Source organism: Meles meles, chromosome 9 (assembly GCF_922984935.1).
Source record: "Meles meles chromosome 9, mMelMel3.1 paternal haplotype, whole genome shotgun sequence".
Lineage (NCBI taxonomy): Eukaryota > Metazoa > Chordata > Mammalia > Carnivora > Mustelidae > Meles > Meles meles.
In genome coordinates this window covers 19,206,242-19,233,500 of record NC_060074.1, presented here as the reverse complement: position 1 = coordinate 19,233,500, position 27,259 = coordinate 19,206,242, and the positions used below count along the sequence as shown (strand labels likewise).

Genomic DNA, 27,259 nt, shown 5'->3' with positions numbered 1-27,259 from the left:
CTCTCTGCCTGCCTCTCTGCCTACTCGTGATCTGTCAAATAAATAAATAAATAAATAATCTTTTTAAAAAATTAAAAACTTCTGCTCTGTGAAAGACATTGTTAAAAATAAGACAAGCCACAGATATGGAGAAAATATTTGCAAAACACATATCTGATAGAGGCTCTATATCCAAATACACAAAGAACTCTTATAACCCACAAAAAACCACACACACATACACACTCAGTTTAAAGTAATGGCCAAAGATCTGAACAGACACCTCACCCAAGAAGATACACAGATTGTAAAGAAACATCTGAGGAGCTGTTCCATATAATATGTCATTAGAGCACCACAAATTAGGGGAATGAGGAACTACCCCATGCCTGTTAGAATGGCCAACACCAAAGGATGACTATGATGTAGATGAACAGGAACTCTCATTCTTTGCTGATGGGAATACAAAATGGTACAGCCACTTTCGAAGACAATCTGGAAGTTTCTTACAAACCTAAACATACTCTTACATACAGATAATCCAGCAAGCTCATGCTTTAGTATTTACCCAAAGGAGCTGACAACTTCTGTCCGCAGGAAAACCTGAACCCAGATGTTGATATCAACTTTATTCATAATTCCCCAAACTTGGAAGCAACCAAGACATCCCTCAGTAGGTGAATGGGTAAACTGTGGTATGTATGGACAATGGGATACTATTCACCACCAAAAAGAAAAGAGTCATCAAACAATGAAAAGACAGGAGAAACCATAAAATGTATACTACTACTTGAAAGAAGCAATCTGAAAAGGATATATACTGTATGATTCCAACTGAGACATTCTGAAAAAAGACAGAATGATGGATCGGTGGTTGCCAGGGTTTGGGGAGGACAGATGAATAGGCGGAGAATAGCGGGTCTTTAGGGCAGTGAAGCTGTTCCTTAAGATACCATAATGGCGGATACATATTATTATACATTTGCCAAAATTCATAAAATGTACAATACCATCAGTGAACCCTAAGTAATTATGGTCTTTGAGTGATAAGAATGTGTCAGGTACATTCATTTATTGTAACAATGTGCTACTCCAGAGTGGGAGGTTGATAATGGGTACGGCTGTGGATCTGCGGGGGCAGGAAGTAGATGGGAACTCTCTGTACTTTCTATTCACTTTTGCTGTGAATCTACCATTATTCTAAAAAAAAGACACCGGGGGCACCTGCCTGGCTCAGTCAGTAGGACACACAATTCTGTGTGAGTTTGTGAGTTCAAGCCCCACATTGGGCATGGAGCCTACTTTTTAAAAAGTCAAAAAATAAAATAAAAACATAAAAAAATCCAAAAGTATATATTTAAAAAAGAAAAGAAATAAGCATTCTAGCCATATCAAGCCACGAAAAGACATGAAGGAAACTTAAGTGTGTACTAATAAAGGAAAGAAGCCATTCTGAGAAGGCTATGTACTATATGATCAACTATATGACATTCTGGAAAAGGCAAAACGGTAAAGAGTAAAAAGATTGGTGATTATCACAGTTTGGGGGTGGGCGATGGGCAAGTAATGATTAATTGAAACGCGAGAGATTTTTCGGGTGGGGGAGCTGCTCTGTACGATATTATAATGGTGGATACATGAAAAGTATTTGTCAAAACCATAGAACTGTACAAGAGAAACAGTGAATCCTTCCCTCCCTCCATTCCTTCCTTCCTTCTTTTCTTCCTTCCTTCCTTTTTTTAGTTTCAGGTGTAGAATTTAGTGATTCATCACGTGTACAAAATACCTGGTGCTCATCCCAAGTGCCCTCCTTAATCTCCATCTCCTCCTGAGCCCTCCCCTTGCTCACCTCCCCTCCAGGAATCCTCAGTTTGTTCTCTATAGTGAAGAGTCTATTTCTTGGTTTACTTTCCTTTCCTTTTCCCCTATATTCATTTGTTTCGTTTCCATATATGAGTGAAATCGTATGGTATTTGTCTTTCTCTGACTGATTTAGTTCATTTAGCATTATATTCTCTGACTCCAACCACATTATTGCAAATGGTAAACTTTCCTTCTTTTTGATGGCTGAATACTATTCCATTGCACATATATACCATATCTTTTTTTTTCCCTAAAGAAGGACAAGGTCTTCCTTTCTTTCTTTCCTTTTTCTTTCTTTCTTTCTTTTTTTTTTTTTTTTAAAGATTTTGTTTCTTCATTTGAGAGAGAGAGAGCATGAGCAGGAGGAGCGGCAGAGGGAGAAGCAGACTCCTTGCTGAGCAGAAAGTCCAACGTGGGGTTCAACCCAGGACTTTGGGATTATGACCCGAGTCGAAGGCAGGTGCTTAACCATCCAGGCACCCATACCACATCTTCTTTACCCAGTCATCAGTTAATAGACATTTGGACTCTTTCCATAATTATGCTATTGTTGACAATGCTCCTATAAACGTCAGCATGCATGTGTCCCTTTGAATCAGTATTTTTGCATACATCGACTAGTACAACTGCTGGGTCATGGGGTAGTTCTATTTTTAACTTTTTGAGGAACCTCCATACAGTTTTCCAGAGTGGCTGCACCAGCTTGCATTCCCACCAACAGGGTAAGAGTTTCCCTTTTCTCCACATCTTTGTCAACACTTATTGTTTCCTGTGTTTTTCTTTTTAGCCATTCTGACCAGTGTGAGGTGATACCTCTTTTTGGCTTTGATTTGTATTCTTCTGATGATGAGTGGTGTTGAGTGTTTTTTCACGTGTCTATTAGCCATCTGGGCATCTTCTTTGGAAAAATGTCTACTCATGTCTTCTGCCCATTTTTAAGCTGGATTATTTGTTTTTTGGGTATTGAGTTTTACAACACCCTGTTTATATATGTTAGATACCAACCCTTTATCAGATATGTCATTTGCAAATATCTTCTCCCATTAGTTTTGTTAAGAGTGAATCCTAATGTAAACTATGGGCCTTAGAATAATAATATATAAATACTAGCTCATCCGTGTAACAACTGTGCCACACTAAAGCAAGATATTAATAATAGGGTAAGCTGTGAGTGGGAGGAGAGGATATTGGGAACTCTATTGTCTGCTTAATTTTCTGTAAACCTAAAAATGCTCTAAAATATAAAGTCTATTAGTTAAAAAAAAATGCAGCCCACTGCTTGAGCAGCTCTGTAGGTACCGCTTACTTAAACAGGAACCCATCTTTGCAGTGTGTCTTTGAGCAGCAAGCAATGGTGCGGCACAGCCCATCTGGGCTGAAGGGCTTTGACGCCAGCAAGCCTTCAAAGTCATCCCCTAGCTAGAGTGTGTGTAGGAAGGCAGAAGGGGGAACAGACTGCGGTGTTGCAGTCTGTTAGCTACAACCGAGGAGTCACTGAGCTCACCCAGGCAGCCTAGCAGGGGTAGCGCTATTCTAAGAAACAGCTACACTGTGATGTGGTCTAGCCAAATAATCCAAGTGAGTAAATAACAGCCAAATAATGCATCCCCCATGATCTTCAGTTTTCCCACGGGTACAACGGAGAGCGTTGGCATAGACGCTGCTGGGATGTTTTCAAGCCTTCCTTGATGGTCTTAATGAAAACATCAAACATTCTTGCATACTATGATGATGATCGGGAAGGGGCTATGTGTGATCACTTAGAACATGAGACGCATTAGTAAGGAAGATAGGGGAAGGTTTTTCTTTAGAATTCATACTTTTTAAAAAGATTTTATTTATTTATTTGACAGACAGAGATCACAGTAGGCAGAGAGGCAGGCAGAGAGAGAGAGGAGGAAGCAGGCTCCCCGCTGAACAGAAAGCCTGATTCCAGGACCCTGGGATCATGACCTGGGCCGAAGGCAGAGGCTTTAACCCACTGAGCCACCCAGGCACCCCTAGAATTCATATTTTTTTTTAAAGAAGATTTTATTTAATTTGAGAGAGAAAGCAAGAGAGAGAGAGAGCATGAGTGGAGGGGAAGGGTCAGGGGGAGAAGGAGAAGCAGACTCCCGCCGAGTACGGCTTGACACTGGGCTCGGCACTGGGCTGGATCCCAGGACCTTGGCCCGAGCCAAAGGCAGACACTTAACTGACTGAGCCACACAGGTGCCCCTAGAATTCACACGTTTAAAAAGTCTTTCTAGGGGCGCCTGGGTGGCTCAGTTGGTTAAGCCACTGCCTTCGGCTCAGGTCATGATCCCAGGGTCCTGGGATCGAGTCCCGCATCAGGCTCTCTGCTCAGCAGGGAGCCTGCTTCTCCCCCTCCCCTCTCTGCCTGCCTCTCTGCCTACTTCTGATCTGTCTGTCAAATAAACAAATAAATAAAATCTTTAAAAAAAAATAAAAAGTCTTTCTAGGAATTAGATATATTATTTTATCACTTTCACTGCTGTTATTCTGCCGCTTGTTACTCGAAATCTAAGAGTCTAAGACTCTATACCCTAAACCTAAGAGTCTATACACCCCATGAATTATAAAGACCTCAGGGGTTACATAACCCTGCAAATAAGTTTCTGGGGAGCAGGGCCTTCTCACGCTGCTCCTTCTCACGCTATCCTATTGATAGAGTTTGCCAACCCAACAACGAGAAGCAGTCTGTCCTCCCAACCCGGTAGCCCTTCAAGAGTGGTGATTCTGGGGGCACCTGGGTGGCTCAGTCAGTTATACATCTGCCTTCCACTCAGGTCATGATCCCAAGATCCTGGGATCAAGCCCCACATCGTCGAGCTCCCTAATTACTGGTGAGCTTGCTTCTCCTTCTCCCTCTGCCACTCCCCCTGCTTGTGCTCTCTCTGTCAAATAAATTAATAAAAATCTTAAAATTAAAAAAGAGTGGTGATTCTGAAATGAATTTAAGAGTCAGCAATGAGAAGCATTCCCCTCACTTGAGATTGGCAAGTGAACATTCAGTAAGAGAAAACGAGATGCAGAGCTGAAGACGTGGGCTAGAGCCCATGAAGTTCTAAGTATCCCAGCTGTTGAAGATGTGTTTGCAGACCAAAAAAGAAGCTCAACGAGTCCAGGCTGAGTGAGACGGAAGGCCTTCCCCTTCGCCCCAGACGGTGCCTGCTTTCTCCTTCTGTATGGTAAAAAGGATTGGGGAAAGAAGAGATCTCAGATTGTTTGGGATTCACTTGAATCTTTCCTACTACACTGCTCACTGGAAAATATTCTCTTTCCTCCCGGAGGTGGTCAGGCAGCAGAGGCCCTCGCCCATGCATCCCTTCTCATCACTGGGCATGAAGCCGCGCCCGCGCCGACACCGGCTTGCGGCTGTGAGACTGGCCAGGCTCCTGGAAAGCAAGCCTGCAGGTGGCTGTCGGCGTGCTCCAGCCGCCACACCCCAAGGACGCAGGCTGCGGGAGCTGTCACTTATCCCGCACAGGAAGAATCTATTTTTGGTCATTGAAGCCTAGTGCAGATTCTGTCTTTGGAAAAAAGATAACATGTGTTCTCCAAAAACTAGAGGATTTTTCCCAGGGGGAACAGGGGCCCTCCCAGCCCCACTTTAGAACTAAAAAGGAAAAACTGTTGAGCGTACAGACTTTTTCTTCCCAAGAACTCATGTAGATGTTTCAGAATGACTGGCGAAAACACAGACTTCATTGAATGTTGGAGGCAAAAAGGTCTGGTAGGGCCCTCTGGTTGAAATTTCTCTTTCTATAGTCGAGGGAAATGAGGTCCAGAGAGGTTAAGTGCTATGCCCAAGGACACACAGCTGGCTCACGAGGTAAGCCTTGAATCCAGCTTGTGCATGTATTAGCCAATGCTCTTCCCACTACACTGTGCTCCGTTTACCAGCCTCACAAGGTACCGTTGCTTCTAGCAGAATTTAGAGACTATTTTATTTCCTTTTTTTTTTTTTTTAAAGATTTGATTTATTTATGGGAGGGGGACAGGGACAGAGGCAAAGGGAGAAGCAGACTCCCCACTGAGCAGGGAGCAAGATACAGCACTTGATCCCAGGACCTCGGGATCATCACCTGAGCCTAAGCCTAAGGCAGAGGCTTTTTTTTTTCTTTTAAAAAATATTTTATTTGTTTATTTGACCAGGAGAGAGAGAGCGAGAGAGGGAACACAAACGGGGAATGGGAGAGGTAGAAGCAGGGTTCCCACGGAGCAGAGAGTCCAAAGAGGGGCTCGATCCCAGAGTCCTGGGATCATGACCTGAGCAGAAGGCAGATACTTACAGACTGAGCCACTCAGGTGCCCCTACAAAGGCAGACACTTAACCAACTGAGCCACCCAGGTGCCCCGAGATTTTTTTTTAAGAGACTAGTTTTTTAAAACTTGGCACTAACCCTGTGACTAATTAGAATGGAGTGCCCCAGCACCTTTAAGTCACAAGCTAGAATCCACTGCTCCGTGTTGCCGCACACCCGAGGCCTTCTGGGTGACCACCTCAAAGCAAGATTATTGTCTCAACTCAGTTCTCTGTGTCTAGGTAGCCACCAAATGGAAATATCTTTACTTGGGGAAGAACAAGAGGACAAGATGGGATGAAAAGGAAGCATGTTTAAAATGGATAAAAGGAGGTACTTTTTTCCCCACTACACACAATTGACCTGGGGAACCCACTGCAGCAGGATATTAAGATCAATGGTGAAGATTTGTGTTTTAAAAGATTAGACATTTCACATGCATATCATCAACAGCGAGGTTCAACAGGATGAAAGCGGGATGAAAGTTCTTGAGCTTCAGTGCCTAAGCTGATCACCAGCTGGGGCAGGCAAAAAGGAAAAAAGTTGTCTACTTGGTCATCGAAGCTTTCACAGGAAGGCAGGTTTGGGTAGTCCAGTCATCGCCACGGTATAACAAAGCACTCCGTGCTCGGGTATAAACCAGTATGCACTTTATTAGGCTCATGGAAGCTCTAGATCACAAGTTAGGAGAAAGCACAGCGGGGATGGCTTGGGTCGGCTTTGTGATACCTGGGGCCTCCGTTGGGAAAATTGAACCACTGGGGAGGAGTTGAGGCTGGGGGCCAGAGTCATCTGGAAGCTCCTTTATTCATGTATCAGACTCCTGGCCTGGGATGACTTGAACACTCACTCAGCTGGGACTGTCACCTGAAGCATCTACGTACAGATTCCAAGAGGAGGTGCTCCAGAGAAGGAACATTTCAGAAAGCAGGTGCTCCAAGAGAAGCAGGTAGAAGCTGCATGATCTTCTATGACCGACCTGTGGAAATCAGGCAGCTTCGCTTCCAAGTTCATCTGCTGGTCAAAATCATCGCACGCTCACTGAGGCTCAGGGAGGGGGCATCAGACCTCCTACTTCCCTCCCCATGGGGAATGGCAGGTTTACACTGCAGAACACGTGGAATGAGAGATGTTTTTGCAGCCACCTCTGGAAAACACAATCTCTCAAGGAAGGGGTGAGGAGGAACAAAGTTGTAAGAACATACAATCTGGTGGGAAAAAACCAATACATGACCAGATAATTAGAGCACGATAAAATAAACTTCAGTGTAGTTATTTCCTCCTCTTTTACTTTTATTTTTTTTTAATATTTGTTTATTTATTTGAGAGGGTGGGAGTCGGAGAAGAAGAAAGAGAATCCCAAGCAGGCTCCATGCCCAGCAAGGAGCCCAAGGTGGGGCTTGATCCCAAGACCCTGAGATCATGAGCTGAGCCGTAAGAGTCAGACATTTAGCCAATTGAGCCAGCCAGGCGCCCCTCCTCCTTTTAAATGCTGCCATGGAATTATTTTTTCCCCCTCTGATAAGAGTCATGACATTTAAATGTTTTCGGTCATTTTCTGTCTTCCTGCTAGACTAGAATCTCCATGCCTCTAGTTCCCTGCAGTATCCTCGGTGCCTAGAAGATGACCAAGTCTGTAATAGGTACTCCATAACTCTTTGTTGAAAGAGAAGGAGTAAAATGCTCCAACAGCAGCGTGGTGGAAGGGTTGTGGGAATACAGGCTATGATAACTCAGCCAGACAGAAACGACATCTGAGTGGGTCTCGAATACGTTTTGAAGGATGAATAACAGTTTTTCTGGTTAAAAAAAAAAAGAAGAAGAAGAAAGTGGGGGGAATACATTTTTGTCCTTAAATCTCCCCTAGAGATTTCCATTAGCCAAGTTTAAGTGGGCAGATCCTCATCTTAAACCCACGGACTGTGTGTGAGTAGTCACGATGTTCTCAGTTGTAAGTGATAGAAAACACTGACTCAACAGGCTTAAAAAAATTAGCAGTGTGTTCCATCACGTAAGAAGAAGTCTAGAGGCAGGCAGCTCAGGCAGCTTCAATGTCATCCCTCCCGTGTGGCTGCTCAGGTCTTTCATGGTTATGAGATGGTGCCCACAACGGCAGGCATTGCATGTAGACAGAATAATAGAGCGAAGCCTGCTTCACATCGGCCACTCCCAGACTGTCCAGAACTGTCCCCCGCACTTCTGTGTCACCTAAATACTGACCAGCAGCATGATCAGCTGGACCAGTCACCTGTAACTTCTTGAGGCTGGGCACAAAGAGTAAAGATTAAAAAGAAAAGAAAACCAAAAAACCTGGGGTCCTGTTAGGAAAGAGAAAGAGGAGGGGCTCTCGAGCAGCAACTGTCTGCAACAGTAAGCTTGGAGAAGCTCAAGGTTCTGTTTTCTTTGTGTGCACGATCATCACCTAATACTTTCATTTATTTCTTCTTTGCACTTTCGGTTCATTTCCTTTCTCCTTCTGCTTTAGTAGTAAGTTGAGTAAGTCAGGTACTATAGCAATGAAAGCGTGCTACATGTAGAGTCTACATAGGGATCTAAGTTTAAAACTACAGTGATTAGACAAGAGTGGGCTTTCAGGTAAGAACTTCGATTCAGGCGCTTCTGTTATTCCCCAAAAGTCCCTTGCGCCATGCTCTGTCATGGCCTCATGCCCTTTCCTTATGCTGATTCCTCTGTCTAGGAAGTTCTCAGTTTTCTCACTTGTAGCAGATGCTGGGAATGGATTCTGTTAGACCTTTCTTCTAGTTGGAGACATTGGACACTTCAAAACTACATTTCCCAGACTCTCTTGCAACTTGGGTCTGCGTATGAAATAGGTGCCATCCACCAGGTGCGTCCTGGTGAGATCTTGCAGGCAGATGCAAGGAGAAGGCACCATGCCGCTTCTGCCACTGACGGCAAGAAGAGTTTAAGAGGTGATGCCGGAGGCCCCGAACGCTGGAATCGGCGTCCTGTCACTTCTGGGATACAGCCGCTGCAGTGGTCCCTGGAACCCCATAATTCAGGTAGTCTGCTGACTTCTGCGCCTCCAGCCCTTCCAACAATTCTGTAAGACCCTGCTTGATTCTCAGTATTGTCTTCCTCTGCTCCAAATACCTAGAGTGGTTTCTATTTCCTGTGCCAAACCTTGCCTGATAGATTGTCTCACTCATACGCAGCCTTCCAGGCCCAGCCTGGGGCTTCCCTGAGCCGCCAGGTCGGGATGGGCACCTCTGCTGTGCTTCCACCATGCCCTGCCCGGAAAGTCCGCGCCTCCTCATCCTTGCACCCTGGCACCCTGGCACCTGTGCTTGGCCCACAGCATGTGCCCCATCAGTATTTACTGAACCTGAGCTTCTTCTGCCAAGGTACCAGGAAGGTTCTAGTCTAAAGGGCATCCACCTCATGCCTAGGCTGCAAAGCCCAAAGAACAAGTTGGCTCTCAGTTCACACTGGATTCTAGATGAAGGCAGAGCCCTCCGTGTTTTCACACATCAGCCCCTCTCCACAAGAGGCCACCCCAGAATTAAAGATTCATCCCGGTCCCCAGGAGAGGGGTGCAAAGGAACAAGGGAACTTGCTTATCTCAAGATTTACCTTCTGGTGGTTCTCGGGACCCTCTCTGCTGGGCTTAACTTGCAGTCTGCAGTTGATGGCAGCAGAGACTTCGGAGTTGGGAAAATCGAAGTCGGAAGGTGTGTGACCTTACAGAACAAGTTCCTTGTCTGACTTCAGTTTCTTCTATCAGATGGAAATAATAACATCCACCTTACGAGGTTCTTGGGGGTAAAAGAGATTATATATGTAAAAATGTTATTATAGTCCTCACTGCTGTTAAGGGTCTCATCACTAAATCCCAATCCTCTTGCTTCACCCAGTTTTGCCCACAGCCCAGACAGACTCACATGCAATTAGATGGCACTTTCTCCCGAGGAGTTCCATTCACATACGGATGTGATTAACCCTTTCTGCAGAAGATCCCGCTGGGTATGAGCTTGGGGGGACACTGGGGAGGTAACAGAACCATCTATGTCAGTCATTCTTGACCCTAGCCGAAAATCAGGATCACCTGGAGAGTTAAAAACAAAGCAGCAGGGGCGCCTGGGTGGCTCAGTGAGTTAAAGCCTCTGCCTTCGGCTCAGGTCATGATCCCAGGGTCCTGGGATTGAGCCCCGCATCGGGCTCTCTGCTCAGCGGGGAGCCTGTTCCTCCTCTCTCTCTCTGCCTGCCTCTCTGCCTACTTGTAATTTCTGTCTGTCAAATAAATAAATAAATAAATAAAATCTTTTTTAAAAAAAGCAGCAAAAATAATGAAATATACAAACAAAACCAAAATAACAAGATCTCAGAAGTCCCCGAACTAGAGATTTTTATTTAATAGGGCCCAAGCATCAGTGCTTCTTTTTTTTTTTTTTTTCACTTTTTAAAAAATTTCTTTTCAGCATAACAGTATTCATTGTTTTTGCACCACACCCAGTGCTCCATGCAATACGTGCCCTCCCTATTACTGGTTCCCCAACCTCCCACCCTCCGCCCCTTCAAAAGCATCAGTGCTTCTTAAAGCTCCTCCACATGCTCATAACGTGCTGCCTAGAGCCATGGTTCAATGCGGGCAAAATTAGTACTTCCATTTCCTCTGGGGGCAGAGAAAGCTTTTACTTTGCTGTAATCCCCACCATTGGAGGAGGAGGAAGGACTAAAGATTGTCATTGAATTATTCCACTTATAATGTGAACAAGACACTCTCATTATGCACATGGAGAAAGGACTCATCCTGTTAATCTGGTCAGTGACGTGGTTTGTCATCTAGAAGTACCTGATCTGCTAAGAAGTGATCAGAAATGTGCTAGGATGGTAAGGAGCTAGTCTGGAAACACCTGCGTGGGATTCATGTCGGCTGCCGGGGTCTCTCCTGGGCCAGCCCTGTGCACGTTTGCACACTCACTGGCTGGTCGCACTTGGATTCAGGGCAAGTGAAATGATCCCTGCTTTGGCAAAAATTTAGCTAATGTCTAAGTACTGGAGATAGCTGGTAACAGCTGAGAGTGTGCTCATACAAAAATTACATTTAGGGGCGCCTGGGTGGCTCAGTGGGTTAAAGCCTCTGCCTTCAGCTCAGGTCATGATCTCAGGGTCCTGGGATCGAGCCCTGCATCCAGCTCTCTGCTCAGCAGGGAGCCTGCTCCCCCCACTCTCTCTGCCTGCCTCTCTGCCTACTTGTGATCTCTGTCAAATAAACAAATAAAATATTTTTTAAAAATTACATCTAAAAAGTGTAACTTTCCCACCAATATTAAACCAATATACACAAGAAAATATAGAAGACTGGGAAAACAGAAAAGTATAATGAACCATAATGGAAACTAATAGTAATGGCTAAGACCTATTACATAGTTACCAGGTACTAGACGAGGTTCTAATCACTCTACCGTATCAATTCACTCACCCCTCACTACAACTCCATTTGTATCTCCATTTTACGGGGAAGGAAAGAGCACTTGGAGCTGTTAGGTGGTTTGACTAGTAAAGGCAGAGACAAGGTTTGGACTCATGCGGCATTTAACAGGGTATGGTCAACCTCACAGACAGAGGTCATAGGGATTCAATGCCAGTTGCTAATGTTTAGAAAGTTAATCTCACTCATGTTGTCAGTCACTCATCCATTTATTTTATAAAATTTTAAAAAGATTTATTTATTTATTTGACAGACAGATCACAAGTAGGCAGAGAGGTAGGCAGAGAGAGTGGGGGGAGCAGGCTCCCTGCTGAGCAGAGAGCCCGATGTGGGGCTCCATCCCAGGACCCTGAGACCATGACCTGAGCTGAAGGCAGAGGTTTTAACCCACTGAGCCACCCAGGAACCCCAGTTTATTTCATAAATATTTATTGAGGGCATCTATGTGCCACATATGTTCCAGGCTTGATTACAAAGACACTGAAGAGTACACAAAGTCTACCTATCTTTCCTAAAGCATTGAACTCTCAGGTGTCTCAACAGAATAATACACATAAAAGGAACACAAACCTAGTAATATTAAAAATGCTCCAACTATTCCCTGATAACCAAATGCAAAGCCAGTACCTTGAAACTTTGGGGACATTACACACTTCTTTGGTGGAATGTTTAGCAATGTCCTCTGTATTTTCATCAGTTAATAAACATACCTTGGACAGTAATTTCAATTGAATTTCATGAATTTGGCTTTGTAGAAACCTGTTTAACATGGCAGTTGTGTCTTCAACTCAGAAATTTGGCTTCTTGGATGGATGGATGGATAGATGAAAGGATGGATGGGTCAATGAATAGAAGAGAATGCTTGGCAATGTTCTAGGTGCTAACAAACTGCACCTTTAAAAGATCATGTAGTCTTTTCCAGCTTGCTGAATAATAAATTATGACTCAGGAGAACATTTTGATTTCTATCCTTTCAATGGGCTAGATAGGCAACCTCAAGCAAGTTGTTATGGTTCTGGGTTCCATCTGATTGTTGTGAGGGGTTCAATGAGGTAATGTAAATGAATTCCTTAGCAGCCTAACACATGTTAAACAATTAGCATGTTTTAAACTGCTTTTAAATTGAAGTAATATATGTAAAAAGGCAAAAATTTAAATGATGCCAAAAAACTACAAACACAAAATAAGTCTCTTTTGGGAAAGTCTTCTGCTGTTTTTATTACTATTATTAGAGACCTCCAAGCAAAAATAACATTTTGCTCTTGATTAAGAGGAGAGAGGTTTACAGACCAGTAGATAACACTGTTTGAATCAGAACCAAATGAAATAACACAAGTATTCTGGCCAAATTCCAGCCTGAGTGATTAACATTCTCCAGCTTCAAATAATTTTTATTATTAGCCACCACTTGTCCATCCCCAATAATACACACGCTGCAGAAAGGGCACAGAATGAGACAGCCTTTACTTGGCATGTTCACAGTCTGCACATACTTTCCACTAAGGGTTTCCCTTTCTTTTTGATTGCTATTCCATAGCTTTTCAACTCCCACTACTTTCAACCCTGGGATATTTGCTGACCCAGAGTGCCAATTGTTTCCAAAACACAAAAGAGGTTAAATATGAACACCTGTAGAATTTCAGGGACTGAAAGATGTAAGGTGCATTGTAAACATATTTATTCACAGTTTTGATGCGTGGGAAACAGTTGTATTTTGTTCATTTTAAACTTTGAGTCTGGGATTAATGCACATATTCTTCATTATTGTCCACAAAGCCTTGCTGATGAGCAAGAGGGAGAGGGCTATTCTGCAATTCAGTCTCCCAGACTGTACAAACAGGATCCAGGACAAGAGACCGACAATGACTGTGGTCTGTCTATCTCAGCTGCTTAGCCCAGTCCTGACTCCCTGAAGTACCCAGGCCCTCCTGCTTTTTTTCCGCCTTCTTCCCAGGGGAAGGAAGGGGTGGGGGAGCGGGAAACAATTCAAACCCTCTTTGTAAGTGTGTGAATGAATTTCAAGAATGCTAAACACCTCAGTCTTCCAACCTAATTAGAACACGTAGAAAAGAGGCATTTTTAGGTCATTTAAAACTTGCAGCATAATAACCTATCTGGAGAGCGCCACTGTGTGTTCCAGCAGCGGGGGCACCCAGCGGGTCTTCTCCCCAGCCGGGGCTGCTCCTGGCGACCTGGCTCCCCAGAGGCGCGCGGGAGCTCGGCTCAACAGCAAGCAGGCCCCGGGGGTGGGGAGGGGTCAGGCGCCCACCCATTACCCAGGCGCTAGCCAGGGCCGCTTCTCCCTGCAGGCGACTTCGGGACTGGCTGGGATTTTAAACTTCGACTGATAAAGGGCTACCATCTCTCGAGTCTTCCTAAGACTGGAAGAAAATCACTTTCTTACCGCAGTAAGATTTTGTGACGACATGCTAAAGCAAAGGTTGAAGACCGGGGGATACGGAGAGTGCATGGCGGGAGTGGGTGGGGGTTAACACTGGGATGTAGCTGCGTGGGTTCGAATACCGAGTTACCGTTTGAGCGCCTACTGTGTGCCAGGAGCTCGGAATGCCGGGCTGAAGATTGCCTCTGTTGCGGCTTTCTTGGGAAAGTACTAGCTCGGTTGCCTCGATCAAGTTTTAAAATCTTCGCTCCTTCACCTGTAGCGAGTACCTGGGTCACAGAACTGTGAAGATCTGAGACAGGAACGATTAACGCGCTGTCTGATACACAGTGGTGGCTCAAGAAGCCTTCGCTCTTCCCAGCGTGAGCTCACCTGGTACGAGGACAGCGCAGAGCGGAGGCGGGTGCGCGGCTAAGAATGATTCTTCGAGCAGTTCTTTTAAACGAACGCTGAAAGCTAGGGATTTCTAGCTGCAGAGAGAGCTGGTGGGGCTCTGGAAGCGAGGGCTCACGAGCTAGTCTACGACCGGACGGCGAGCCCCACACCCGTGGGCCACCGCGGAGAAGTCGGTAGGGACTTCAGCCAAGGTCTCCCGCCTGGGGTCTCAAGAAGGAGCGATTAGCATTCTCCCCGCCCCCTACCGCTTTCTGGCCCGCTATTGGCCCGCGCTCCCCGCAGGCCGGCTCCGGGCGGGGCCGGAGGGCGCCGGGGGAGAGGCCGAGCCCGCGGGGCAATGGGCGGGGACGCGCGGAGAACGTGGCGGGGCGGCCCACTAACCGAGCCCCGGCGCGAGGGGGCGGGGAAGGGGCGGGGCCTCCCGGCAGGCTTTAGAGGCAGGTGACCCGGGCGGGGCGGGACAGGCCAGTCAGCTCGCATCGGTGTCCGCGGTGCTGTCGCTGCCTCGCGCCGTTCTGTACCCGCCGGAGGTGGGCGAAAGAGTGGGAGAGCGCGGGGGAGGAGCCGAGCCGGGCGCGTCCCGGGAGCGCCGCCACCGCCCCCAGGCGTCCGCTGGAGCGCGGAGCCCCCTGCAGGGGAGGAGGAGAGCAGCGGGCTGGACGCGGCGGCGGGCGAGCACCATGCAGTGCCGGCGGGGCCAGCGCCGGCTGCTCGCGGTGCACTGAGGCAGCGGGATCCCTTGGGGGCCGCACACCGCCTTTCTCCCGCCCAGGTGCTGCCAGGCGCGCTCGCCCTTCGTCTGGCTCCCCGCCCCCGGTGGAACGCACGGCCTGCTCCTGCTCTGCCCCGCTCGGATCATGCGGGGGGCCCCGGAGGAGGAGAGGGCGAGTGACCAGCCTGCGGCGACCACGTTCAGGGTGCGACCCCCTGTCTGAGACGCCCCCACCTGCTGCCATGTGCCGCGCCTCGGATTACCCAGCCTATCGCCAAACTTTCCGGATGCCAGCCCGTCTCTGAGTCGCATTTCTGAGCGAGTGTCCCAGGGTCGGAGCACCCAGGCTGGGGGCCGACTATCTGCTTCTCTCGGGATCCGCGAAGGTGAGAGCCCGCGCCTTCCCCTTTCTCCCCGTTCTCTCCCCCGTTCCTCCGCCCTTTTCCAGGCGGCTGAGCTTTCTGACCCCGGGGTACAGCCCGGAGGGCCCGGCGTGGAGGGAGGAGGGGGGCTGGGGATGGGCTGGGAGTCGGTAGTTTGGTTCCCGGAGGCGGAGGGGAAGGAACGGAGAGACGTTAACTTAAGAGATTTGAAGAGCGCTTGCGGGGACTGTGCCGTTGACTCGCCTCTAATTGGGAGTGGTTGCAATTTTTCTTCTCCCCCCAGCTTCTTTTTTAAAGAGTATTTTCCCTGGAATCGGAGCCCTAGCCGTCCCTCCCCACTCTATCTGGAGAAGAGCTGAGCGCTGCCTGCGGAGGCAGCGCCTTCCCGAAACATTTTTTCTTTGGACGGATTTAAGAGAAAAAGAAACCAACAGGTTGCCAGCCCCGGCGCCACACACAAGTCCGCGGAAAGGCCGGCCGAGTTTCCCCTGGCTGCGTGGGCCCCGCGCGGGCTGCGGCAGGCGAGGCGAGGGTAGGGAGGGGGCTATGGCTCGGCCTGACCCGTCCGCACCGCCCTCGTTGCTGCTGCTGCTCCTGGCGCAGCTGGCGGGCCGGGCGGCGGCTGCCTCCAAGGCCCCCGTGTGCCAGGAAATCACAGTGCCCATGTGCCGCGGCATCGGCTACAACCTGACGCACATGCCCAACCAGTTCAACCACGACACGCAGGACGAGGCTGGCCTGGAGGTGCACCAGTTCTGGCCGCTGGTGGAGATCCACTGCTCTCCGGACCTGCGCTTCTTCCTGTGCTCCATGTACACGCCCATCTGCCTGCCGGACTACCACAAACCGCTGCCGCCCTGCCGCTCCGTGTGCGAGCGCGCCAAGGCCGGCTGCTCGCCGCTCATGCGGCAGTACGGCTTCGCCTGGCCGGAGCGCATGAGCTGCGACCGCCTCCCGGTGCTGGGCCGCGACGCCGAGGTCCTGTGCATGGATTACAACCGCAGCGAGGCCACAACCGCGCCCCCCAGGCCCTTCCCGGCCAAACCCACCCTCCCAGGCCCAGCAGGGGCCCCGGCCTCCGGGGGCGAGTGCGCTGCCGGGGGCCCGTCGGTGTGCAAGTGCCGTGAGCCCTTCGTGCCCATTCTGAAGGAGTCGCACCCACTCTACAACAAGGTGCGCACGGGCCAGGTGCCCAACTGCGCGGTGCCCTGCTACCAGCCCTCCTTCAGCCCCGACGAGCGCACGTTCGCCACCTTCTGGATTGGCCTGTGGTCTGTGCTGTGCTTCATCTCCACCTCCACCACGGTGGCCACCTTCCTGATAGACATGGAACGCTTCCGCTACCCTGAGCGCCCCATCATTTTCCTGTCGGCCTGTTACTTGTGCGTGTCGCTGGGCTTCCTGGTGCGCCTGGTGGTGGGCCATGCCAGCGTCGCCTGCAGCCGCGAGCATAGCCACATTCACTACGAGACAACAGGCCCTGCGCTGTGCACTGTCGTCTTCCTGCTGGTCTACTTCTTTGGGATGGCCAGCTCCATCTGGTGGGTCATCCTGTCGCTCACCTGGTTCTTGGCAGCCGGCATGAAGTGGGGCAACGAGGCCATCGCCGGCTACGCACAGTACTTCCACCTGGCCGCGTGGCTCATCCCCAGCGTCAAGTCCATCACGGCGCTGGCGCTGAGCTCCGTGGACGGGGACCCGGTGGCCGGCATCTGCTACGTGGGCAACCAGAACTTGAACTCGCTCCGCGGCTTCGTGCTGGGCCCGCTGGTGCTCTATCTGCTGGTGGGCACCCTCTTCCTCCTGGCGGGCTTCGTGTCGCTCTTCCGCATCCGCAGCGTCATCAAGCAGGGCGGCACCAAGACGGACAAGCTGGAGAAGCTGATGATCCGCATCGGCATCTTCACGCTGCTCTACACCGTGCCGGCCAGCATCGTGGTGGCCTGCTACCTGTACGAGCAGCACTATCGCGAGAGCTGGGAGGCGGCGCTCACCTGCGCGTGCCCGGGCCCCGACGCCGGCCAGCCGCGCGCCAAGCCGGAGTACTGGGTGCTCATGCTCAAGTACTTCATGTGCCTAGTGGTGGGCATCACGTCGGGCGTCTGGATTTGGTCCGGCAAGACTGTGGAGTCATGGCGACGCTTCACGAGCCGCTGCTGCTGCCGCCCGCGGCGGGGCCACAAGAGCGGCGGCGCCACCGCGGCTGGGGACTATGACGCGAGCGCCGCGCTCACGGGCAGGACCGGGCCGCCGGGCCCCCCCACAGCCGCCGCCGCGGCCGCCGCCTACCACAAGCAGGTGTCCCTGTCGCACGTGTAGGAGGCCGAGGCCCAGAGGGGCCGGGAGTTGAGGGGGGAGGGGGTGTTTTGTTTGGTAGCTTTGCCAAGTTCACTTCCGTTTTCCTTCATGGTGCTGATGCCCCCTCCTGGGGCAACTTGGAGAGGGGAAAAGGGCCCTTTCAAGGAGCACCTGTCCCAGGACTTCTCAAAGGGGCTCAGCTGTCATTTTGCGTTTCTTACTACCTTTTTTTTTTTTTTTAATAGGGAAACCCTGTTTTTAATTTATATGTAGTTTTCTTAATTTTTAACTTTGTTGCATTTTGGCAACAAAATTTACCTTTGCTTTGGGGGCTTTACAATCCTAAGGTTGGCATTATAATGAAGTTCCGCTTGGTTCAGGTTTCTTTGAACTGTGTGGTCTAATTGGGAAAATATATTTCCTATACTTGTGTCTTTAAAAAAAATGTGAACAGTGAAAGTTTAGGTTGCTATGACTGGGGAGTTGTTGGGTGTGCTTTCTCAGCTTGTTTTCTCCTTTCACTGCTTAAAGTGTCCAAGATGCTTTAAGGTGAGCTGCTTGTCTCTGTTTATAGTCCCTGAGTTAGGGGAAAACCCCAATTCATGCCAAGGAGGGGGAGCATAATGTGGTTAGGGCCCCCTCAAAGTGACAAGGTTAGAGAGTGTTTGACGATTTTATTTATCGAGCTTCAGTTTCTTTTCTGTAGTACTTGTAATCATTCTTACTCTTAACAGCACCCAGCGTTGTCTTGAATAAGTTAGAGGTGGCATTATACAGTGCCGGAATAAATATTTGGAAAATTGAAGACCTAAGGGATGGTGATTGGTTGAGCTTGAGTTCTAGACTGGTAAAATGGCAGCTTTGTGCCAGAGAAGGAGTGGGTGGTTCTTAATAGGCTTCCGTGATCCCAGTTTTTTTTAATTTTTTTAAAGAACCTGTGTTCTGATTTTGGTCAAAGTAATCTCCCTCTCCCTTCTTCTGGAAATACTTAGAGATAGTCGTTAAAGGGGCTGCTTTTTTAGATTTAAGGACTAAACACACCTCCAGTAATTAAGTAAATTTCCAACACTTCTCTTATCTGCTCCACCCATCCCACCTCCTTTATCATGTTAAACAGTCTTTTTGCTTTTCTTATTCCTCCTCTCCTGGAGAGCTGTGATTAAGAAACCACACCCACCCTTGAATGGGGTGCTTGAACTGGGGGGAGGGAGGCTGGCTACCTGTGAACAAACATGGGCAGCAAGGAGGGAAAAATAAGTGTCCCTGGACTTTGGACTAGTTTAATAGTCATATAGTCTCCAAGCAGCAAAACACGTCTTTCTGCAGTCTCTCAAAACAAATGACACACAGGATACACTTGCATGAGCTTCTAAAATATGGATCAGGGTCCTGCTGCTGCAGGAGGAAAGCTGACCTCTCTCCCCCACATCAGTTTGTTTCTCTCTCTCTCTCTCTCTCTTTTTTTTCCCTGAGAAAACCTGTGTATTGATGAGCACACACTTGCATGAACCCACATGCAAATACACATGCACTTTGCTGTTAGAGAATTCTGTTTTCCTAAATCTTCTTAACCATTTGTATACGAAGGCCTATGTATGAACACACACGCACACGCACACACATTTCTTTCCTATTAAAGAATTCTGTTTGCTTTTCTAATCTGTTCAACTGTTCCTTCGTGAAGAGTCTGAGGCCATGACTTGGGGAAGGAGGCGAGAGTGCATTGGCCTGCAAAATGCCAGTGACCAGGGTTGAGTGGGGACTATATTTAGGAAGCTAAAACAGCAAAAACAATTGGAAAATTTAGAATGGCTCCCTAGGAAAATGACAAGATGACAATTCTGGGCATTTGAGCTTCATTTATATCGAAGTTGGGAAAGTAAGGTTTAAATCTGGGTCAGTTTTCACTTCATGGGTTTTAGGGAAAGACCTGCATAGTTCCCATAGTGAACTGAAACCCTTTGCTGCAGGGAGAAGCCGGGTATTGTAGTTTTGCAGACTGTCAAAAGCTGTTTGTGTTTATAAAAATGCACAAGTTAAAATTTCGGTGGGTTCAACAAAACTTAGTACGTAGAACTACAGAACTTTGCACATCTTATTCCTGTCCTTATTTAGAAGCTGTGGATTAGAACTTTGGAGTAGATTCCCTGTCTGAGGGCCAATTATTCTTCCGTTTTTCAAATGAGAACCTTTTGTGGTCACCTTGACCCCTTCCCTCAGTGTGTCTTCCCAGAAAGTACAGAGATTGTTCTGCTACCTTCAGTCATTGTGCTTAATTTGCATTGTCCCCCTTACTTTTTCTTTGTGGAGGGATCTGGAAATGATGCACAGTGTATCTAAAAGTTGTGGCATGAAATGGATGAAAGTGGATTAATTCCTCTTTAAAAAATTTTTTTTTCATTTTGGCAACATGCCAACTCTTAGAGAATGACCAATTAAACAAAACCAGACAGAAAAAAGGTGTTGACAGAGGACACAAAGCCCAGGAGAGGTGATGATGTAGGTAATGTCTTTTGGGGTCTAGTTGTAGAACCAATCCTAGAGATGCCCCTTTGTTTTCAGTCTGTGTTCTCAGGCCTGCCGCTTCCTTCCCTCGAAGATAAAAGCCCACCTGCTTCCCTCAGGTCTTAACTACTGCCCACCCCCCTACCCCTACCCAGAGGAGAGAGGTCAGATCTATTTATGGTCACCTTCTGCTTATATCCCACAGGCTCTTTCCCCAATTTGTACTTTTATTATGCAAACAATCCATACTCATGAAAACAAATAAAATGAAATGCGTGTTGGGAGGAGGAGGGGGAGAAATCTAGCAACTTCTTCACAGGTAGCTTTGTGCCCTTGAAGAGGATTTATGGTTCCGTTGAATGGCACTCACGGCTTCCAGGCTGCCCCTTTCACAGTTCAGCTTTTAGCATTGTATCACGTCATAGATTGGGGGTGAAGATGTAGAAGGTTGTCAAAAGGAACTAATGTGACCTCTTAGTGAATCGGTTAGCCAGACTTTAGGAAGTCTCTTTAACTTACAGTATTTCCCTCCTCACATTTTGATGTCTAAATTGGCTGAAAATAATTTTTCTTGGTGCCTTATTGGTTTATCTTTGCAAACCTTTGTCATCTTTCCACATGACTGTTCGCAATGACAGGCCTGTGTGTGTGTATGTGTGTGTGCGTGTGTGTGTGTGTGTTGTGTGTAATTGCACGCATGTACAAGCTGAAATCATGTGCCGACAGCACTGTTTCCAGGTTGATATTCATTAGGCTGTTTCCTCCTGGGCCAGGGCTGCGCTAACCCTGACTCTGGCTGCCAGGAGAAAACCCCATGGATCCCACACTGAGCCTTAACAACAGTGTGGGTGACCTGCACTCTCAAGTACAGAATGGGAACCCCAGGGCTAGGAAATGTAGTTGTATATTGTAATGAACTGCTACCCCTGCTAAAGGGGCTTCTTTCATTTTTGAGCTCTACAGAAAGACCAAGGCAGGTAGGAGGGACAAAGCTTTGAGTAACTGCTTTCTAACACCAACTGTGGCAAACGGGATGGAGAACATCACAAATCTAGGCAGGTGTGAGTGAGGTACAGTGGCTGCGAATCGCCTTCTCTTGCCTCCGAAGTCCAATCAAGGCATCCTGGAAAGAAAATATGCCTGGAGTGGGGGGGTGGGGGGAGGGTGATTCTGAGGGGAAAAAAGCTACCAAGACATTAAAGCGGGGCAAAGGGTGGGCAGGATGGAAGTAACTAAGTAACCTGACTCAGAACTCGAAAAGCTTCTATCAGCTCAGTGACAATTCCCAGGATTTCTTTCAGCCGGGATCATGTCCACGGTACATCATTTGAGGCGATAGCACTCCATGTTGTTAGAAACTGTATGTGTAGTATGTGTGTGTTGTGGGTGTGTATATACGTAATATATATTATATATATGAGAGATTTAGTGACTTTCGATACGGGTTTGGTGCAGGTGAATTTATTACTGAGCCAAATGAGGCACATACCGAGTCAGTAGGTGGAGTCCAGGACGTTCAGTCCTTTTTCTGGTTTTCACGGACGCATAGTGCCTGTCATGCAGCCTCACTGTCATGTCAGATCCAGAACTCACAGGTCAGAGCCAGCGGTATTCTATTTGGAGACAATCAACTTGAATCTATAAGTCATTATTGGCAGATGATTATAATTCTGAATCCATAACATTGACAAAAGGTAACCCAGAGCATCTTGATTAAGAAGTTTTTGTTTCTTGTTTGGTTCCTGGAAGTCCGTAGAACAGCAGTTGTATGTGGTTATGTTAGTCTTGAGATCCTTAATTTGCTGACCTTATTATTTCAGAAAAGATTTTGTATGTATTATATTTGTGGGAAGGTAAAATAATGGTTTGAAATTTTTATCAAATATGGAGAGTAGTTATTTATGAAAAACAAAGAAATGTCTATTTTTGTTTCTTTGTTCCCAATTGATGTAGATAAATTTTAAAGTGCATTAAAGCAATGGTAAAGAAAATAAAGAGATGCTGTACACGTCTTTTTCTCCTCATGCTTTTATGGAGACACACACTGCTTTCTAAGAGTCCCTGAGGAGATAGGTGGGTTCTGATTTCGTCATCTGATTTCTCAGATGTGCTTAAAGCGGCAGTGTTTTCATTGATACAAAATTCAAGCAAATTCTAGTCACCGGAAGCAAAACTAATGGACACATGTTTTACTTGAATATACTTCATAGGTTTCTCCTGCCGATCCTCTGACTGAATCGTGATTCACTTGAGGAAATGAAGGGAAATACACCTAAGACCCGAGACATTGCCCAAGCGTGTGTTCTAGTTTGTCAGCCCTCCCGCTGTACTCTCTACTCAGCCTCTTTGAATAGAGGGGACACTGTTGTTTTGTGTTTCCAGTTGGGGGGCAGGGACTCTCAAAACGGTTTACAGTCATTCAGCAGTTAGACCCCCAGCTTGGTATTAAGCTCTACCTGCAAGTCAGGGAGCCCAGATAAGAGGATAGAAATTGATTTGGAATTGGCATGTCCCCGATAATCTGGACAGATGCTCAGCAAACCTGAGATCCCATGGTCAGAGGACTTTCTGCTGGCTGCTGCTCGGACAAAATGCAGATTAGCTACCAGTCCGCGAGCCACTGCCTCCTGTTCTTGGCTCCGGCTGTGCTCGGGGGCCTACGTATATAGGAGGAGCTGGGTAATTAGGAGCTTAAAATTTTGTTTGGGGGAGATAAGACAAATCCGATAAGAGGTGAATAATGATACGAGAGTATGTAATTTAATGTCAGAGTGAGTGCTATGAGGGTTATCAGATTCCCACAGAAGCTGGGGCAGTTGGGAGAAGCAGAACCGAAAATACTGTAGGTGAGCTGGATCCTGACAGGAGCAACAGTACCTTCCGTGTACAGGACTCTGGCTGGCAGGTCTTCCCGGGGCTTTCACATTGCTTATTTTCCCCCGGTGGAAAAGGGGGTCAGGGCAAAGCCATAAGCTGGAGCCAAAGGGACTGTAGACACTTAGCAGGTTGGAGAAACAGGTGAGTCCAGAGTGTTACCAGAATTATTACTGGAATTATTCTTTTAGTGATCTAGAGGTCTTTAATTGGTCATTAATGAAAACAGGATTGAGAGGCAGTAGAAGGGTTATGCTTAAAGGCTTGGCAGCTAGAAGGCTAGGGATTCAAGGTCCAGCTCCACCATTTACAGGCTCCGTGATCCTGGACACATTAATCTCTGAGGATTCACTTTTCTCATCTGTGAAAGTGGCATAATAGGACTTACCTTAGGGTTAAGAGGATCTAAAGGATTAGATCAGGGTAAGGTAAGGCAAGGCCGAAGCCACTGGTCATCATGGAATGGAAAGGGAATTGATGGAATCTTTTGGAGTTCCTATTAAAAAATGCAGATTCATAGACTTAAGCTCCAAGAATTGAAATTCAGTAGGGCCCAAGAAGCTGCTGACCCCTCCCCGCCCTCTTTTTAGTAAACTTTATTTTGGAATTATTTCAGGTTTACAGAAAAGTTACAAAGATAATCCAGTTCTTACATACTCCTTTCCCGCTTGGCCCTCATGCTAACACGTCGTCATAGTACGCTGTCACAATGAAGAAACCAACACCGGCACATTCCTGTTAACTCCAGACTTGATTTGGATCTCACCAGATTTTCCACTGATGCTCTTTGTCTGGTCGAGGATCCAATTCAGGATCCACATTGCATTTAGAGGAGCCCTTGTCACAGGCCCTTTCAGCGGATGAGAGGTAGGTGGTCCGGGGACTGTATCTCGAGAAATAATAGGACAAGTAAAAGGACCGATCAAGGTCAAATTGCCCCATCCTCATGTTGGGAAGATGCAGTTTTGAAGCAGAAGGGGATACATTGGTGGAGGGTTAGATGCAGAAGGCTGGTATTAAAAAGTGGAATGAAATCCCCTCCGTGCGACGAGAAGGCTACCTTAAGTGAGGCGTCTGTTCCTAATGCTGGGTGAAATGAGTCTTGGAGCTGGAAGGTGGGGATGCTACCGAGACTGAGGAGATCCACCTTGGGTTGTGGGCAGATCAGCGGAGTGAACAAGGGCACAGTATATAGCGAACAGCTGCTTTGTGGAAACAGGAGCTCTCTCAAGTCGGTGACTATACTGGATTACAAGGGCCGGATTAGCCCGGAGCCACATAAATCCTGTATTTCCTGGAGCCCCGTATGGGTCATAGTAGTAACCAACATCAAGCATTGCCACTGGACACTAGCAGAGGGGAGATGATCTTATTGAGGGAGGACCCTCATCAGAGGTGGGAGGGGGACACACGGAAGATCTGCTTTTGAGACTGTTCCAAAGTGAGGACGTAATGGGGCTCCCATCTGGGCTAGAAGGTTTGTAGAACTGAGAGTGGTAAGGTGAAGGAATGGATTTTTTTTTTTTTTTTAAGATTTTATTTAGTTATTTGACAGAGAGCGATCACAAGTAGACAGAGAAGCAGGCAGAGAGAGAGAGGGAAGCAGGCTCCCCGCTGAGCAGAGAGCCCGATGCGGAACTCGATCCCAGGACCCTGAGATCATGACCCAAGTCGAAGGCAGCGGCTTAACCCACTGAGCCACCCAGGCACCCAGGAATAGATGTTTTAAGAAAAAGCTGGTGGTGGGCGCACCTGGGTGGCTCCGTCAGTTAAACATCCAACTCTTGATTTTTGGCTCAGGTCATGATCTCAGGGTGCCAAGATCAAGCCCTGCTTTGGGCTCTGGGCTGGGCGTGGAGCCTGTTTAAGATTCTCTCCCCGCCTCTAAAAAAACCACCCCGAAACCAAAAGCTAGCAGAATAATTTGAGGTCTTGAAGTGGATGCCATTGATACCTTCTTGAGGACCTTGGGTTCTAAGGCAATCACCGAATTTCTCTAATCCATTCAGATTTAGTTCCTTTCCTAGCAGTTATAATCATTAAAACCTAATTGATTCCTTCTTAGAAGAATGTTAACATTTTCTCATTTGTTGTTAGATTCCTCTTCATTTCTATATTGTTTCATTCTTAATTCTTTCTGCACCCTAGAGATCCCCAACCACAAACTGGTATTCTTAAAATTTGTATCAAATTAAGTACATGTTCTTAAAAGTAGTGAAAATTGCCTCTGAAACCAAGCTGCTTGCACGTGTGATCCGCAGGAATTGGCTTTTCTGAAGGGCTCCTGGACTGTTTGCTTTCTTGCTCTGTCTGGCCAACCAGGTCAGTGAGTGGCTAACGGTTAAGACTTTAGGTAGTCAAATCCTTACCATGATAGATGCTGCATGTCATCTACAGATTCAAGTGCATTTCCAAGTAGCTCTGTGAAGCAACAGTTGTAGTCATTTCACATGTGAGTAGAGAGAAGTCTTGGTGATGAAAGATTTTGGCTAACTTGTACGCTGCAGCTCAGCTTATCCAAAAACATTGTATAATACGGACATAGAGTGAATGGTTCTCCCATAAAAACTGGCTTCAGCATTCTTCTTTTAAGGGAATTTTTTAAGAAAATTCAGGGAATAGGGTATTTATACATATAGGAAAAATAAACCAAGCAATGAACATTGAACTCTTAAAAAACCAAGATTCAGTGGTGTTGGATTTCAGTAATATACGGGCATACATACATGGGGTGCATTAAGCGTAAATGTCAAGAAGGTTGTGATGGAATCTGATAGAGCACGGAGAAAGTTTCTCTTCAGCCAGAAGCATTAGGCCTTATGAATGTCTTAGCAGAGCTATGTGAAAGTGCTTATGAGCAGCCGTTTTTTACTTACAAAAATGGCAATTTCATTTGGTTCAGACAGACTTCAGACCTTTGTCTTTTCCTTGTAAATACTTAACTCAGTTCACAATATATCAGTTAACAGTTTCACCGAAGTTGGTATTCGAATAAGGAAAAAATCTAAAACCGAAGATAAACGAGTTGAGGTATTGTTTTTTAGTCTTATTTAGGGAACAAACTCTTCCTAGGTATAAAGCCCTGAGAAAACTGCCATAGTTACTACCCTACTAGTGACCAGTTTCCATGCCCATTATTTGTCAGAGAACCTGTGAGCTTTCAGGGATGTGTATTACTTTTACCCCAAGTTGACTCAATTTCCCATTTACCAAGATGGCTGTACTGTCTTCTAGAACTAAAGCCAAACGGGAAAGAACAATTTGTGATTCTGCCTGTCCTGGCAACTCGTTCTTGAAGCTAGTCCTGTCCAGCCTCCCACCCAAGATCTTCACGTCGCCTCTGACCGCTCATGCCAACAGTTCTCCTTAGTAGTTGGCATGGTGAAGGGTACGGTCTTACAGTGATTTGTGACAGATTGCCCTTCTAAGTGAAATCAGATCATTTAACCTCATCAGCAGTTTATCAAGAACAAAGTGATCAGCTGAAGATTTGACCTTAGGCAGTGAATTAAGGTGGACGAAAATACAGCAAGACTCTCAGGGTTTACAGAGCCTCGCTTACCCTGGGTGGCTCAGGTCTTCAACCTGATGAAGATCTGCCGTATTTCTCACTGAAATGTAGCTTTGAAGAGTATTTCAAAGTCCAAATATGTGAGTTGTTTCACTTTACAGCAACCACAAATCTAGTTTCATTTTTTTCCTACGTTTTAACTGCTTAAAATCCTCATATAACTCACATTGTATAATTTATGCACTATTCTTGTAATTCCTTCTCTCTGGTATAGTCTACCTAATTTAACCTTCCAGTCGTGGCACAATAACGAGCTGCAATGCCTCGGAGTACGGTGGCCAGTGATTTTAAGTGTACTAACTGATCTTCAGGTTGAAAAGAGCAGAAGCCAAAGAAATAATGACAACACTTAACTGGAGGCAAGGGTCAAATCAAATCACGGTCAGTTTGAAATTGCTTTAAGACTCCGCTCACCATTAGAGCGGACGGAAAAGCACTCAAGTTAGGCAGAGATGTAATGCTATGTAAACTGAAAGGTTACAAACACACTAGCCGTATTTTAATTAAAATAGATTTTA

General features: G+C 47.0%; 1 protein-coding gene and 1 long non-coding RNA gene across 2 annotated transcripts; one reads left to right on the top strand and one right to left on the bottom strand.

Annotated features, from left to right (window-relative positions):
• Positions 1-6,804: 6,804 nt before the first annotated feature.
• Positions 6,805-14,577, bottom strand: LOC123950808. Its single transcript, XR_006820303.1, has 4 exons — positions 14,375-14,577; positions 10,052-10,152; positions 9,744-9,925; positions 6,805-7,255 (listed from the first exon to the last, which is right to left on the bottom strand). It is a non-coding gene; the product is annotated as an uncharacterized LOC123950808 (long non-coding RNA).
• A 1,326-nt stretch (positions 14,578-15,903) lies between these two features.
• FZD5 (frizzled class receptor 5) lies at positions 15,904-22,304 on the top strand. The gene has a single exon (XM_046018237.1). It carries the CDS (start codon positions 16,040-16,042, stop codon positions 17,810-17,812), a length of 1,773 nt encoding a protein of 590 aa, XP_045874193.1. The 5' UTR covers positions 15,904-16,039; the 3' UTR covers positions 17,813-22,304.
• Positions 22,305-27,259: the final 4,955 nt, after the last annotated feature.

Bases quoted from the DNA above. Each gene is read 5' to 3' on its own strand.
- FZD5 (XM_046018237.1), top strand. From the start codon at position 16,040: ATGGCTCGGCCTGACCCGTCCGCACCGCCCTCGTTGCTGCTGCTGCTC.